The sequence below is a fragment of the Megalobrama amblycephala genome, linkage group LG24 (genome assembly GCF_018812025.1).
Source record: "Megalobrama amblycephala isolate DHTTF-2021 linkage group LG24, ASM1881202v1, whole genome shotgun sequence".
NCBI lineage: Eukaryota > Metazoa > Chordata > Actinopteri > Cypriniformes > Xenocyprididae > Megalobrama > Megalobrama amblycephala.
The window spans coordinates 15,437,870-15,455,691 of record NC_063067.1 but is presented as its reverse complement, the minus strand read 5'-3'; the positions used below and the strand labels follow the sequence as shown (position 1 = coordinate 15,455,691).

Here is a 17,822-nt window from a genome sequence, read left to right as displayed (position 1 = left end):
TTTTCCCTCACAATTGCAAGTTATAAAGTCAGAATTGCGAGATATAAAGTCACAATTCTGACTTTTTTCTCACAATTCTGCTTTTTTCTCACAATTGAGTTTATATCTCAGAATTGTGACTTTATATCACGCAATTGTGAGAAAAAAAGTCAGAATTGTGAGATATAAACTCGCAAATAGGCCTACTGTTTTTATTTAGTGGCTTCCATGATAGATAGATAGATAGATAGATAGATAGATAGATAGATAGATAGATAGATAGATAGATAGATTGATTGATTGATTGATTGATTGATGAAGCCTGTTTCCGCCACTAAATAAAAACAGTAATTGCGACTTTTTTTTCTCTCACAATTGCAAGTTATAAAGTCAGAATTGCGAGATATAAAGTCACAATTCTGATTTTTTTCTCACATTTGTGAGTTTATATCTCAGAATTGTGACTTCATATATATTGTATATATTGTGAGAAAAAAAGTCAGAATTGTGAGATATAAACTCGCAAATAGGCCTACTGTTTTTATTTAGTGGCTTCCATGATAGATAGATAGATGATAGATTGATTGATTGATTGATTGATTGTGGAAGCCTGTTTCCGCCACTAAATAAAAACAGTAATTGCGACTTTTTTTCCCTCACAATTGCAAGTTATAAAGTCAGAATTGCGAGATATAAAGTCACAATTCTGACTTTTTTCTCACAATTGCGAGTTTATATCTCAGAATTGTGACTTTATATCACGCAATTGTGAGAAAAAAAGTCAGAATTGTGAGATATAAACTCGCAAATAGGCCTACTGTTTTTATTTAGTGGCTTCCATGATAGATAGATAGATAGATAGATAGATAGATAGATAGATTGATTGATTGATTGATTGATTGATGAAGCCTGTTTCCGCCACTAAATAAAAACAGTAATTGCGACTTTTTTTTCTCTCACAATTGCAAGTTATAAAGTCAGAATTGCGAGATATAAAGTCACAATTCTGATTTTTTTCTCACATTTGTGAGTTTATATCTCAGAATTGTGACTTCATATATATTGTGAGAAAGTCAAAATTGTGAGATATAAACTCGCAAGTAGGCCTACTGTTTTTATTTAGTGGCTTCCATGATAGATAGACTGTATTTGCAATATCAAAACCATTAAGAGAATACTATTACGAAATATGAGCCCAGCCAATGTAGTTTGAGTCGAGCAGAAACTGGTCATGAGAGCTGCTGGGAAAACAATGCGACATTCCGTTCCTCACTGGTACTATAATGGGCTGGATTAAAATTACTTGCTGCATTAGTGGCTTTGGCCTAGTCAAAGAAAATACCAACAACAGGAGGATTATTCCTGCATGCATTGTTTGGGTTCAAACCATTAAATAGATCAGCAGATAAAAGTTACCACGTAGTCACCAAATGGTAATACTACCAGTTAAGTTAGCTGAAAAATGGAAACAGAAATACTTGAAAACCCTTTCAGACTATTCAATTTAACATTAAAACTGCACATTAGTGACATTGTGTGGCAGAAGAGAGGAAAAACAGCAAAAACAAGAGGAAGTAAGGTTTCTTTCTATGCTGATTAGCATTGGTCATTTTTAAAACAGCTGATTAATAACACAACCAACAAGAAGTTCCTGCTACCAAGTTAATAATAATGACAAAGACACTGGTTTCATATTGCAAAATCAATTATATTTATTCATATTCTTTCAGTAACCCACGGCACGAAAGCAAGAATGAAAGACAAAAACAAACAAACAGAAGAATGCCACATCCACAGACAATGCTGCAGCAGGAAACATGAGCTCTTTGAACGTTTCATCCCTGACATCAGATGATAAATCCTGAGAGTCAAGAAAGTCTTGCGTGTCCAATAAGAGATGGATCGGCCTCATTAAACTGAGCACAAAATGAAGTGAACCTTTATTTAATGAATGACACTTTCTAGCAGAAGGTGATCAGGATCCATCAGAACCAAGGAGTGAAATACACCGGGTCATGTTTAATCTCTCCAGCTTCAGGGTGCGATTGTGAGATGATGTGCAGAGAAGCCATGTGACACATTATACAGCATTCATGCAGTAAAGTGTCGAACGAAGTGTGATAAGGCAAAGTTCACAGACGTTTTTCTCTAATTCACATAGACCCGGCTAAATATTGCAGTTAAAAACATTCTGGGTCCTTAGTTTTCAGCTCTTATTAAACAACATTTGCAAAAAAAGCTACTGTAAACAACGCACTGAGCATTCAGGTCTATGTAACACTGAAGCAGGTGACACACAATAGCTCCAAAGATACATTTCAGAATTGCTGAACTTACATTTTCGGTGTCCACGCAAAAACAACAACAAAAAAAAGAGCAAGCACAATGTGGATTCAACAATAAAACACTTTGGTTGCAGAGACAACTGTCGTACAACACAAATTAAACTGATTCTTAAATCAACTATGTACAATGAAAGTACGTAAAATATGCAAAATAAATTCTTAAACCAATTGCACAATATACACAAACATACAACTGTCCCATCTCTCTTTATTCTTTAAAATTCGTCAAGAGGTGCTGTGGCAAATGATGGATAAAAAAAACAAAACAAAAAAACGGTTTGGATGTAAACCACAGTAAACAGGTCCAGATATGGTTGAGCATCTGCAGACATTATGTTTTTACATCAGCTGTAGGTTGGTCATTTTTCACAATGTTTGTATACTTCATATACATTTCATCCATCATTTAAGGTTTCGCTAAATCACCTAGAAGAAACCTCAATAAGACTGTCTTAAAGAAAAAAAAAAAAAAAACATTGTGGTTTGGATTAATAATAGTGAGAAAACCAGTGATGCCAGTAGAAAATAATACAAAATATTGTTTCTGGAGAAAAAAATTAATTGAAAATTTAGAGTGTCTGGTTGCACATAAAACTCAAGAGAGCAGTGTAGAATATAAAGGTATCAAATCGGCTGTTGATTTCCATCATTCAAATCCTCTCCTTCACTCTTTCCTCTCAAGAAAAACAAACATCTTCACAAAACGAGATTCATGACATCTTGTTTTTCCAAAACACCGAGCAGAGTTGTTTTTTTTAACTAGCATACTTTAATCATAGCTCTCTTAAAATAAAAACATTGAGATCCATGGTAGCTAAAACACACAGTACTTCTAAATAGCAAACTGAGATGAAGCAAAAATGTCTACCCTATTAGAACAAGAACAGATAGCAATAGCATATGTCTATATTTCTTTATCATCTGTATTTACAAGATTTAACTCGTCTTTTACACCACTGAAAGCTGCGAGTGACATGTATTTGCTCTCAAGAGGGAAATAAATGTTAAAGGGGAAATCAGACATCACTTCAAATCCTTTTGATTTCAATGTTAATGTTAAACATACGTGTACCATCGTCCCTGATAATGTTTCAAGTTGGTTTTTGTCATTAGGGTCCACTTTTTGAAAAATGTCCTTTTAAGGCAAAGAGAACGGGAATGCTGGAGGTCCTCAAACGAGCGGAGAGCTTCCTCTGCCTGCGTCCTTCCGGAAAATTTGAGGTAAAGACTGCTGACGAGGTCTTGATATTTTTAGTGGGATGAATTAAGAATTTTTTAGATGGGGGAGGGTGGGAATTAATTCAGTTTTTGTAAACCCCTTTCTGCTCTTCATCATTTGCACCCACCTATGTACAGACTATAAGATCTCTTCAACTCCGTGAGCGAAGATCATAACCAAACCCGGCTCCAGAATCATATCTTCACCCATGTGCTGATTCTCACAGGCCATCACCACCACGGCCTGCTTACCCGGAATGCGCTTGGCCACATAGTTTTCGTAATATCGGCGGTTCATCTGCCGTGTCTCCAGCGTGGCCAAGCCTTGGGGCCAGTTACGCTCGTGGGCGTTCTCGATGAGGTCATTAACGATCGACAAAGGGCATCCACTGTCTATGAGCGACCGTTTGATGACGGCCTGGAGGACGGCGTCAGGTGTGGAGATCATTCCTCCCCAGCGGGTCACGCGGGCGGGCTGGAGAGAGTTCACCCATCTGTGGCCAAACGAGTGTAGTTAGTTTGATAGTCATCTGATTGTCAATTATGGAATTAGCATTATAATTGACTTGCTCATTATTTACATAATAAACTGACATTCTATGCACAGAACAATACAAACAACTATGATTATGGATTTAAAGGCACAATATGTAAGATTTTTGGATTAAAATATCCAAAAACCACAAGAACAATATTATATATTGTGTACTTGTGTACTTAAATTATGCCAAATGTTTCCAATAATGCTTAAATCCAGAAAAATCAGCAACTGTTTGGATACCTTTATTGGGTTAGTCCTATTGTTTGAATCGTGTTTTCTTGATTTACTAAAAGTAACAAGTTTGTACCATACGTCAGAGACAAAACTATTTTGTCAAGTGGCTTACAATATATTTTAGCCACAACACAGCACTTGCGGCTATTTCATTAAAATGAAATAAAATAATGTGAACTTAACTGTAACTTAAAAGTTCAAATTCAGGGAAGGAGGAGGCGGATGTTAAACGTAACTTTAATCGTAACATAAACAACAAAACGAAAGGAGCGGCAGCGGCCGACTGCGGCATACAAGCATAATAAAAACAGCAACATAAAACGTCCCAGGCTCTCAGGGCGCCGTGCGTTCATGCCACAGTAACAGTAATAAAACTTTAATACATTAGCTCATCCACGAACATGATTTCTGCCGAGTCCCGTCAGATTGCTTTCCATCGGCTATGGAGGTGAAGACGACAGCTCCCATGTTTCCAAGCTCATTCACGGCGTCATCAAGCTACGCCTTTGTTATTGTTGTGAATAAGCGACCTCTAGCGGTGAAACTTACATACTGTGCCTTTAAGTTATGCATTTTTCATATTCTTTTGACAAATATATTACATTCACACAAATATATTTAACACTACCATTTAAATGTTTGGGGTCAGTAAGATTTGTTTCAAAGAAATGAAGTTTTATTTAGCAAGCACACTTTTGAACTTTTTATTCATCAACGAAATCTGTAAAAAACAAAAGTATTATTGGTTCTTAAAATATTAAGCGGCACAACTGTTTTCAACACTAATAATAATTAAAAAAAAACAATTCTTGAATGATTTTTGAATGATTTCTGAAGGATCATGTCACACTGAAGACTGGAGTAATGGCTGCCGAAAATTCAGCTTTGCAGCATAGAAATAAATTACATTTTAAAATATATTACAATAGGAAACTAATAATTGTAACAATATTTCACAATATTACTATTTGTACTGTATTTCTGATCAAATCAATGCAATAAGAGACTTATGTAAAAAAATTACAAGTAAAAAATACAAGTTTAAAATGTATTTTCTTATTTTATAAATAGTTTAAACAGTCTATTTTAAATTCATATTGACATAAACGGAGGCAGAAGAAGAACAGATCACTCACTCCAGGATCTCATTGTACTCTATGCTCTCCTCCAGGTTCTGTAGGTTAGGGTTAGCGCTGCGTATTGCTCGCATGTAAGCTTTCAGGAGCTGGATATCACGTTTCTGAAAAAAAGAAATCATGAGCAGATTAAAAAAAAAAAAAAAAACAAAGTGTGGTGTGTGTGCTGAACAGAGCAGAGAATCCAAGAATTTATGGGACGTTTTTAAATCAACAGAGACATTCATGTAGCCTCACAGTTCTGACCTGTTCTGCAAGTTGGTGCTTGTGCTCAGCGGCAGTCTTCTTCCAGATCTGCAATCTTGGTCTGCTGTTGCTGCACCACACTGCGTAGATGCTTAATACAGTTGTGATTTGGCATCTCATCTTTGGGCATTTCTAGCCTGCAGAGTAAAAAGCAGGTATGACCAAAATGGGGCAAAGAAGGAACGTTCACACAGGATGCGTTCTTGCAAGACGAAGAGCAGAAAAAAAACAGTGAGCCTGGGTGCAACAGTCAAACACATCAGTGTAGCGCATGTTGACAAACTATAAAAAAAACTTCATGTTCTCCCTCCAAAGACTGGCAGTGAATTACTAAGTAAGAACTTGAACTTTAAGTACATACCCGCAACCTTCCTCGCATGTGACGGGTCGTTTGGGGTTGTGCTCGCAGTCTTTGAGGTGTGACTGCAGCTGGTCGAGCCGAAGGGTGGCTGTGCAGCCGAAGCCGGCATTATCACAGGAGATCTGCAGCTTGGAAAGCATGTTACGCATGATGCGGGGGACGGGTCGAAGGTGGGCAAGGGTCACGAACGGTGCGGTCCACGGGGCAGATCTGCTGCTGTGCAAACCACTGTGTGATGCAGGCATTACAGAAGGCATGCTCACAGTGCGGGGCCTGAGAGAACAAACAGACTGATCAGACAGGAAGTAACTTGAACTCAATACATACTTCTTGCTAACTGATGTGCATTTTTCTGACCTTTTGCCCATGTGTAGTCCTTTCATATTAAAATAAGCATTTTACTATTATGCAAGGAAAAAACAGCAACATGAATTGTCAGAGATCGTAATCTATAAATAATAAAATAACCCATTTCAGTTTTTTAATTTTTATTTTTTAATTTTTTTTTTTTTTTTTTATGGGGGGGTGAAAAATATAGCCTGTAAATTTCCTCAATTGCCTCACCATTGGCTTTACAAAGAAAATTTTTGACCCTTGTAAAACATTCACACAATGGTTTCACAAAGCAATGATATCTGATAACCAGAAACCCATAATGTCTGAGCCTCTGTCACAATGTCAAGGTGTTTTATGATCTTGCGGTTGAATGAAAATAAATATCGACCTGCACTGGCTCCTCCAGCACCCCGCTGCAGATGGGACATAACAGATCCTCGTCCACCTCTCCTTGGAACCTGGTGACGTCGTACCCCATGGCACATTACCGGAACCCTTTGATATCTGAAATGAAACAAGCAGGAAGAGTGTTTAGTGAGAACTCGGCCGGTATGCTTGCCAATTGCCTCCGAGACAGAAAAGCATGAGAAGCCCTGGATGTACAACAAGATGAAACAGAAAACTTTTTTTTTCAAGTTTTTAAGTGAAAACTGAATCCAGCACAGAAGCAGAAGAACTGTGAAAGCAGGCCCAAAATGATTTAAACCAATGTACTACTTGAGTTACTTACATACTGGTTTTTTTATTACAAGTTAAGGATTTTAAGGGGTCATGGACTGCTTTTTTTAAATGAAAAATTATAACATTTTAATAAAGTCCACTTTAAATATTATCAAGAATTTTACATAAAAAAAAAAGTTATTTTCTATCCTGTTTTTGACCCTCTCTTTTAAACACTCTGTTTTGATGGGCGTGCTGCATTGAAAGCTTGGAAGTAAACAGCCACTGCAAACAGTTCTGGGTATATTAAAATAAATTTTCATTTGTTTATATATATATATATATATATATATATATATATATATATATATATATATATATATATATATATATATATAAAATGAAAACAATTTGAAAAATATCTTGTTACATAGTTACATATCTCAAAACATTTGTCAAAAATGTGAAACATTTATGCATATTACATAAGCTTTATAAGTCTTGGTTGTGGCAAATAAAGTTTAAAGGTGCCCTAGAACCAGTTTTTACAAGGTGTAATATAAGTCTAAGGTGTCCCCTGAATGTGTCTGTGAAGTTTCAGCTCAAAATACCCCATAGATTTTTTTTTAATTAATTTTTTTAACTGCCTATTTTGGGGCATCATTAACTATGCACCGATTCAGCGAGCGGCCCCTTTAAATCTCGCGCTCCCTGCCCCCCCCCCCCCCCCCAAGCTCTCGACGATAATACAGTGCATAAACAAAGTTCACACAGTTAATGTAACCCTCAAATGGATCTTTACAAAATGTTTGTCATGCATACTTCATGCATGCGTTGGATCATGTGAGTATTGTATTTATTTGGATGTTTACATTTGATTCTGAATGAGTTTGATAGTGCTCTGTGGCTAAAGCTAACATTACACACTGTTAGAGAGATTTATAAAGAATGAAGTTGTGTTTATGAATTATACAGACTGCAAGTGTTTAAAAATGAAAATAGCAACGGCTCTCGTCTCTGTGAATACAGTAAGAAACGATGGTAACTTTAACCACATTTAACAGTACATTAGCAACATGCTAAAGAAACATTTATAAAGACAATTTACAAATATCACTAAAAATATCATGTAATCATGAATCATGTCAGTTATTATTGCTCCATTTGCCATTTTTCGCTATTGTTCTTGCTTGCTTACCTAGTCTGATGATTCAGCTGTGCACAGATCCAGACGTTAATACTGCCTTGTGTAATGCCTTGAACATGGGCTGCCATATGCAAATATTGGGGGCGTACATATTAATGATCCCGACTGTTACGTAACAGTCTGTGTTATGTTGAGATTCGCCTGTTCTTCGGAGGTCTTTTAAACAAATGAGATTTACATAAGGAGGAGGAAACAATGGAGTTTGAAACTCAATGCATGTCTTTTCCATGTACTGAACTCTTGTTATTCAACTATGCCGAGGTAAATTAAATTTTTGATTCTAGGGCACCTTTAAGTACTTGGAGTTGCCAGTTATAATTGACAAGAGATGACTTACAGTGTTTCATGTAAACAGAATTATGAATGAATGTGCCATTGTTTGTCACAATGTCGTTTTTACAGGCTATTCATATTTTTCCTTTACAATAAAGTGAAAAACGTATACACTGTCATTTGCAATGTGGTGTTTTAATAAAATGAAACGTGTTGTAATGTTTTACTGATCACAAAACAAGATGTCGTTCACTGAAGCTTTTATTCAGGATTACAGCAAATGGTTTAGATCAAAACAATAACAAAAGCAGCGTGGTCTACGTGCTTTCTTCTGTATCCAATAATCCAACGCATTAACCCCATAAATGCTGAAGCAAAGGAAAGAACAATGAATCACAACTGACTGAGGCGCAACAGTATAAATACTCAGTACATTTCAAACGATCTGTAACAGACAAAGCAATAGTGACACATGGTAAAAACACTGTTACTCACACTTGTGTGTTACGACATTGCTGTCGGATCCAATATAGTCGGCACTGCATCATGTTTTATTTTTAGTCTCTCTGAAAGCCTGCGCCGGACTGTTTGTTTAAAAATTAATCCGCAGTAAAATTATGTGAACAAACGAACAGCGTCTTACTGATGCGATCTGACTGGAGCTTTCTTAAAAAAAAAAAAAGTTCATCCACACTTTATTAATGTTTGGATCACAAGGATGGCAATCCAAAGACTGTGTTTTTCCATAACTTGTCCTCTGAGGATAAGACATTTTGCAGTGCCATCTCTATGGTTTTGTTGCTGGAGTAATCCTGCGTTTGCGTCTGTCTCGCATTTACTAATGCATGACATGAGCGAATCGGTAGGCGGGGCTAAAGAGGCAATAGGTGCAAAGTAGGGGTGGATCTTCAGCAGAGGCGGTCTTTCGTCACACTATGTAATAGTGTGATAATGTGACAAAATTCGAAATGAGTCATTTTCTGAGCTTGGTTTCAATAAAAGCAGTTTTTGGACTGACGAGGAAGTTGAGAACAGAAACTTTACAGGAAATTTTTATAGTACAATGAACCTCTTCAAAAGATTATTTCTCAATTCATGACCTCTTTAACAGTTTGTAAGAAAATAAAAGGAAGTACAGTCAAATATGTCAACTAATAACATTCATATGTAACTGCAAATCTTATAGACAATCAAAATCATAAATCAATGCGGTACCAGATTTACAGCAAGACAAGTCTTTTATAATGCTTTATGTACTTATTGAATTACAAATTGTGCTATTCAATACAACATGGCTCTGTTCCAAAGCAATGCAATTTTTTAATAAGCAAAAAAAAAAAAAAAAAAAAAAAAAAAAAACTTCTGTGCACACAAATATTAGGTAAATAGTCATTAATTAGTTCTTAATTCTGTAAGGGATGCTAGCAATCCAGCCTTAAAATCTGGCCAAAACAATGCACTGCTTTCGCTTTTATGCCAGGAGCAAAATTATGCTTTAAAATGTAGGTTTCGGAACAAATATCACAAAACTCCTTAGAAGCATTAAAAGTAAACTGATAGAGGTTTAATGATCATGGCATTTTGAGCTGAACACGGAGGCACTCAATGTCCCGCTACAATACAGAAGTAACATGATCGCATTTCCTGTTTAAAGGTGACCTTTTTTCTTTAAGATTAATTAATAACACCGTTAAAGCAGTTATCACATTCATTCAACTATTTCAAACACTGGAATAGAGAGTTTTCACTAGGACTACACAGCTAAAACTCTCAAGTGTTTATCAAAATTCATTTAAATGTAAATTTAACAGGTATGAAAATGATTAAGAGAAAAACACTGTAATGGAAGACGAGCACTTGACGGCGGAGTGTGGGGAAATTATTTATTTATTATTCAGTGTGGAAGGGAAATATGCTGGTAAGAGATTACTAATGTGCTGTCAAAGAAATATGGGTCCACTGTGAAGTGTGGCGGCGAACTCAGTAATGCAGCATAATGGGAAACCATTTTGAGTGGCCTAGAGATTGCATTAAGATTAATATTGTGAGAATGGAAATTTCACCGCCTTTCTGACTTCATTTTAAGAAACAACAAACTGGAAGGCAATCAATCAGTTAGACGTAACAGATGTGAAACGATATAAAACAAGTCAAACAACAAAAGCCATCACTTATACAGGGATGTAAACAGGTAAGGGGGGAAAAAGGTGAGAACATTGCACAGGGTAGGGTAATGCTGAGCACACAATTTTTTTTAAAGTTATTTGCTTACATTGCTCATTTGTAGTTACTTTAAGGGATTTGTTTTTCATTTATTTTTTATTACCCTATATGCCCAAAACTGTAATTTTTCAAGAAAAAAAATTAACATATTGTTGCAACATTTTACCAAAATCCACATTTGGTTATAATCTCATGTTATAAAAGAGGAAGTGCTATGCAGGATATTTAAGACAATATTGGCTGATTGGATGGCAATACTGTTTGCCACATCTCAGATACATAAAATATTACCCATTACAGACATGGTTTTTAAAGTACAGAGTAAAGGAAACACTGTACAGTACTTATTGAAACAACCAGTTCTTTATTTACCCTTGTAAGTTCACAAGTACCTTTGAAAGCACCCCCAACCTCCCCCCCCCCTCCTATTTTGATCTCAAAAAGGTGAGTTCTCACAGAAAGGTAAGAAGTTTGCATCTATGCTTACATGTAAATTCAGATTTTGTCCTAACAAGCCGTGACAAGCGTCATTTGCTTGGTTTCTATTTTCCCACAATGAAATCTCATGGCACCAAAACACTTCATGTAGCTGTGTATTTAACATTAAATATGCCCTGCTTGCCTGTACTTTGAGATGCAAGTAAAACATAGCTTCATCTTATTTTGAAATAATGCTTAAGAACAAACTGAAATTCTATTTTTTTTTTTTAAATCTACACCCATTTCGGTTAATAATTTATGTTCACGGAGACTGCGACACCATATTTTGAATATATTTGAATGTTTCAAGTGTGTCAATTTGCTGATTTGGTATCAACTACTGGATAAACTCACTCCTAGACTACAAATAAAAGCAAAAACTGTCATTTTACATGTCAGTCTTTTTCTGTCTAAGAGAGCAATTATTAGCCAAAATAAACTCGTAGTAGACTTCATAAAGTTATTACATCTCTCCTAGGGCTGCACGATTAAGACAAAAATCATAATTGTTGATTATTCCCTTGAAATTGCAATTGCGATTATTAATTACTATTTTCACAATTTACACTGAATGATGTATTGTATAGCTTTATACCAAGCTGAAAACACTCTTCCTGAAATTTTTTATTGTTTTTCTATTGCATTAAACCTGAAATTTTAACTACTAGGGGTGTGGTGAGACAGGTATCTCACGAGACGAGACGAGACTTGAGACTGAGTTCACAAGACGAGACAAGAAAAAAATATTCTGCAGGTGTATTTGAAATGTTTTAACTAATCATCTTGTAATGAATGTCATTTCAGTTCTACTTTCTGAGTATGAATTATCATATGCAGTAAAAGACAACAATACAAGTACTGTAAAAGGTTTTGCCACAAACTCAACTGACTGACTTCTCTTCTGTATGATTTAAGTCTCTTCAGACCTTGCTGTACATGATTTATGAGCTTATACAACTTTTGACCTCCTAACTGAACTCCTTTCCACAAACTGATCATAGAAATAAAAACAGTATAAATGAAAATGTTAACACTTGACAATAAGGTCTCATTTATTAATATTAACATATTAACTAACATCAACTAACAATGAGCAATATATTTGCTACAGTATTTATTAATCTTTGTTTATGTTAGTTAATAAAAATATTCATTGTTAGTACATGATAGTTCACAGTGCATTAACTAATGTTAACAAATGAAACCTTATTGTTTGTGCTTAATAAGATTAAGAGAAAAATGTTATTCATTTTTATGGTAACACTTTACAATAAGTGCAACCATAATCGCACTCTCTCATAGGGCTGGGCGATATATCGCATGAGATTGTCACGCGCATTTTGTCAGTAAAGCCGGTTCCCTGATTACTGCGAAATCGCCATCACCTGCTTTCAAATGGAGCGGCATTTAATATACAGAGCCGTAGTTCACTGACAAGCTACGCAATATCGCGTTCATTATCGCAGATGAATCGCCTTCGATGATGAACGCAATATTGTGTAGCTTGTCAGTGATCTATGGCTCTGTCTATTCAATGGCGCTCCATTTGAAAGCAGGTGATGGTGATTTCGCGGTAATCAGGGAACCGGCTTTACTGACGAAATGCGTGTGACAATCGCATGCGATATATCGCCCAGCCCTACTCTCTCAATATTCAAAGTGCAAATAAGACCAAATTTTTCTTTGATACAGAGCTGAGAGATGGTTACAACTACACTGCCCAGCCTAAAATAGCTTTCATATTGAGAGATATTTGCATTCATCAGGGAGCCGCTTTCAAAATGCGAGGTATTGAAATCGCGTTTGAATGCGCGCTCGCGTTTACTTTCACTTTCACGATCGCGCATACCGTTATCGCCTCGATGAGAAATCTCGTCACATTTTAGTCTCGCAAGATCTCGTCACACCCCTATTAACTATACATTGATTTCTTCTTTAAAGGTGCCCTAGAATTAAATATTGAATTTACCTTGGCATAGTTGAATAACAAGAGTTCGGTACATGGAAATGACATACACCGAGTTTCAAACTCCATTGTTTCCTCCTTATATAAATCTCATTTGTTTAAAAGACCTTCGAAGAACAGGCGAATCTCAACATATATAACAGTCGGGGTGTACGCTCCCAATATTTGCATATGCCAGCTCATGTTCAAGCCTTTAGACAAGGGCAGTACGTCTGGATCTGTGCAGAGCTGAATAATCAGACTAGGTAAGCAAGCAAGGACAATAGCGAAAAATGGCAGATGGAGCAATAATAACTGACATGATCCATGATAACATGATATTTTTAGTGATATTTGTAAATTGTCTTTCTAAATGTTTCGTTTGCATGTTGCTATTGTACTGTTAAATGTGGTTAAAGTTACCATCGTTTCTTACTGTATTCACGGAGACAAGAGCAGTCGCTATTTTCATTTTTAAACACTTGCAGTCTGTATAATTCATAAACACAACTTCATTCTTTATAAATCTCTCCAACAGTGTAGCATTAGCTGTTAGCCACGGAGAACTATCAAACTCATTCAGAATCAAATGTAAACATCCAAATAAATACCATACTTACGCGATTAGACATGCTGCATGACGAACACTTTGTAAAGATCCATTTTGAGGGTTATATTAGCTGTGTGAACTGTGTTTATGCTGTTCAAGGCAAGCGCGAGCTCCAGGGGCGGAGAGCATGAGAATTAAAGGGGCCGCAATCTATATATCCGTGCATAGTTAATGATGCCCCAAAATAGGCAGTTAAAAAAATGAATTAAAAAAAATCTATGGGGTATTTTGAGCTGAAACTTCACAGACACATTCAGGGGACACCTTAGAAAAAGACGTTTTAGGGCACCTTTAAATAAATAATAATAATAAAGTCAATATATGCATGGTAATAATAATAGGGGCTTTTGCATCGGGTTGTTCTTGGAACTTAGATATAGGAACTAGCCACCAATGTGAGAACTAATGTTCCCCTAGGGCCTGAAGTGACGTAAACTGCGCTTGCCGTTGTTACTTTTATTTTGACGGTGCGGCAGACTTTTATTTTGATGGCGCTGAGAACAGTTCAGACAGATCCTAAGCACACAGTGCTCGCATTCTCCATCTTCATTAGTTTACAATGTGTTTAACAGTCCTGTCTAATACGTTATTAGATAGAACGGTTATACAAAGACAGTATATGAAAAAGTATTAGCTTTTACTGTGTGGTTGATGCCCAATGTCGCTAGCTTATCAGAAATACATAATCATGTTTTGCTTGGTCTGCTCAGTTGCGCTGGATTTTCTCCTTAGTGTAAGGTTAAGAGGTCCTATCACGGTTTTTCATGTTTGTAGAGTTAGTTAGTTTGTGGAGTAAATATACAGGCTGTGTACACGGCTTTTTAAAAGTGGCGATTGCTGGTGTTTCGTGTGCATTTGACATATCAGTGTACACCTACGTCACTGGTAGTTCCTTTTGTGCTGGGTTAGACCTTTTACATTCTGAAGTAGTCGTGATTCGCCTCTCTCAACACACCTCACAGAATAAGGTGGATATTTTTCCTTGTAATTGCGCCTTTGAACAATTACCAAATCGTGGTATCCGTAATCGCGATTAGAAATTCGATTAATTGTGCAGCCCTAACCTCTCCAAGAACTCACAGAAAGCAGACTTTTTTGTACCAAAGACTACAAAAGATATAAACAATACTAAAATGCATTAACTTGTATGAAATATTCATGATCTGAGCAATTAGAAAGTGCACAGTAGCATTAATGGAGTACAAGTGATTTATCTGCCATTACATCCAAAACAAAAGGCCATTCATACCTCACTAAAGCACAGCCCTCATGATCCCTGTACAATGAGCTGTCCTCATGTGTCAGGTGGGCAAGGCGACTTTCCTTATGATGCAAGACCGACCATCCCCCTTAAGAAAGAGAAAGTGAAAACAAGACATGCGTTACCATGAAATCAATACACTGCAACTTATTTCAAAGCAATTTAATTAAGCCTCCAAAAGCCTGTTTGAAACATTTCCTGGAAGCTTTAGACAAGTTTGGCATATTTACCGTCAATTAGTCCATTCCCTATTTCAAGATGTTTTGTATCCAATGGATGTCATCAATTAAGCTTATCGAGATGCTCTTTACTTCCACTTTGTCTCTTGAGTGGAAATCCAAAACCATTAAAGCCTTGATGCAGCGCAATCAAATTAAGAGTCAGCTCATTTAAGAGGCAGATGACGTAATGGTACAACAAGCCACATGTGCACACCCAATCATAGTTCTGGACGGTATGATGTGTTCGTTTTATGTTTTCGTTTTACAATATATATTTGGGTGGCCATCAGTGGACAGTGCTTTAAGAGCGATTAAGAAACAATGACTCAAATGTGGTTCATTCAACCAGAATTTACCCTGGCATGCGAAAAAATCCCATAGACTTACATTGAGCCATATATAGGGACCAAATCATCATAGAGGCTTGTGGCTGGGATGGCAGTAAGTAACCACCCAGAACACCCTAGCAACAACACAGCAACACCCTGGTAACCATCCATTACACCCTAGCATTACAGCAGTGAGTTTTCACTCCATAGAATCACAATAACTTGACATCATTGCTTTTCCACAGCCTACTGAAACAAAGCAGATGTGGTTTACAAGGATTAGACGTGTATGATGTGCTAGAAAGTGCTAAAAACACTTGAATCCATCAGCATTAAATTTCCTTTGAATCTTATACGATATAAAACAGGAGAAGGAAAATGCTGGGGTTAATACACAGATCAGATCTTCTCATTTATTTAAACCAATTCAAAGCAAAGAAGGGTAGTCACAGCATCTTTTCAGATTCATAACAGTTCTGGGAGGGGTGGTGTTTTGTCCCGGTAGGCTGGTGGTGACCTAATTTTAGCTTGTCTAAGCAGATGGAGGGGGAGAGCGTGGGTGGTTGAGAACGTTCTCCCCTAAACCCCCATTTCAGCGACAGAGTCCCTCACTTTCATTCCATAAAGATCTAGTCGATCATGCACGGATGCATGATCACCAAAAGTGCATTTGGAAGCACACCTTTACCAATGCCAAAAACATTTTGTCCAAACACAAGTGTAAACTGCCTCATGTTTTGGATCACTTAGCAGATGACAGGTCTGACAAACTCATAAATTGAAGTTGGAGACCTTTGGATGTCATCAAGAGGGTCCTACACTGCCCCATCACTAAAGGACAAAACAATATAATTATATTATATTATTTTATATATATATATATATATATATATATATATATATATATATATATATATATAGACAGACAGAAAGAGACAGAGAGAGTCCTGCAAAGATAGCAAGGAAAAAAACCGACTGAGGGGTTAATGTTAAATGGACAGAAGTAGCCATTTAAACAATATGCATTTTGATCATAAATAATTGCATCTGAACATTACAGACAGTCATGAATGTGAATGTCATGCTGGATTCAGACAGACAGGCTAACTATATACCCTTGCCAGCATACATACAGTAATGACAGCTGTAAACAAATGTACAACTATTAAACCTCCTAGCGATGAAAAAAAAAGCTTCACCTCTGCCAACCTGAAACACACGTTTGCTGATGTGTTTGAGCGACTAAAATGAGGCGCTTAGCATTAGCCGACTCTCTAACGCTGTTGTACAAAAACAACCAACTTAATCATCACAACCACATAACTTACTTATCGTGTTCACTGTTTTCTTCGTAAAACAAGGGACAAATGTCTCAAAATGTCTTTTATTCACTGCAAAATTACATTTAAAGTGTATGCGCTGATGCTAAAGAGCTAGCGTGGCTAACTAGCATGAAATCCAACTAGCTGACGCATGCTGAAAGAGCAGCTTTGGTCTAAAAACAGTACACCACACGCACTTAAGCGTCACATTACAATTTCTAGCCCCTGTAAATGTCATTTAAATACCGTTCTGATCAAAAAACGCCTTGTTGTGTTCATGTTTCTTGACTGCATTTGCATCCAGTTGTGCTACTATACGGTAATTTTACAAGTCGACATGAATAAAGCGTTAAAAACCTCTCAGCAGGACTATAATACCTGTTCCCGTAGATCGCGGTATTCCTCCAAAGCTTAATGTGATTTCTGGATTTAGAGACTGATATTTGTAGTGATCTGAGAGATGGCTGAATTCTCTTCCTGAGGCGAACGGATGAAGTCTGTCTGAATCTGCTGATGCGCCTACAGGACAGAGTGTGTGTGGAGGAGCAATTATACGAGATTTACCCTTAAACATATTACATGCTTACTCATCTAAAAGCATTATACATGTGTAAGGCGTATATATACGATTCATTAAATGTAGCCTATTTTTTTTTTCTTTCAAAAACTGAAGTCTGAGTCATTCCACGAAACCGGTACGATTTGGATTTGGACACCCCACAACATTAATGACACATTTAACTTCCAGAAAAACAGATTTTCCCATCTCAGGCATCAAATCCCTATTATTATTGGTCATTATTTAAAGTTATGGACACTATGGGAGCTCTCTGAATATTATTATAAAATGTATTTGTGATAAAAATCAACATTTTCCTCTTAATCAGATGTCCCT

The 17,822-nt window shown here is 36.6% G+C and overlaps 1 protein-coding gene across 1 annotated transcript; it reads right to left on the bottom strand.

Annotated features, from left to right (window-relative positions):
* Positions 1-1,666: 1,666 nt before the first annotated feature.
* On the bottom strand, positions 1,667-17,607 carry rnf41 (ring finger protein 41). The gene is given in 9 exon segments (XM_048177871.1): positions 1,667-4,036; positions 5,454-5,557; positions 5,700-5,738; positions 5,740-5,836; positions 6,061-6,245; positions 6,247-6,333; positions 6,785-6,900; positions 15,044-15,143; positions 17,306-17,607. Coding segments are annotated over 7 exon segments (957 nt in total). The 5' UTR covers positions 6,875-6,900; positions 15,044-15,143; positions 17,306-17,607; the 3' UTR covers positions 1,667-3,681.
* Positions 17,608-17,822: the final 215 nt, after the last annotated feature.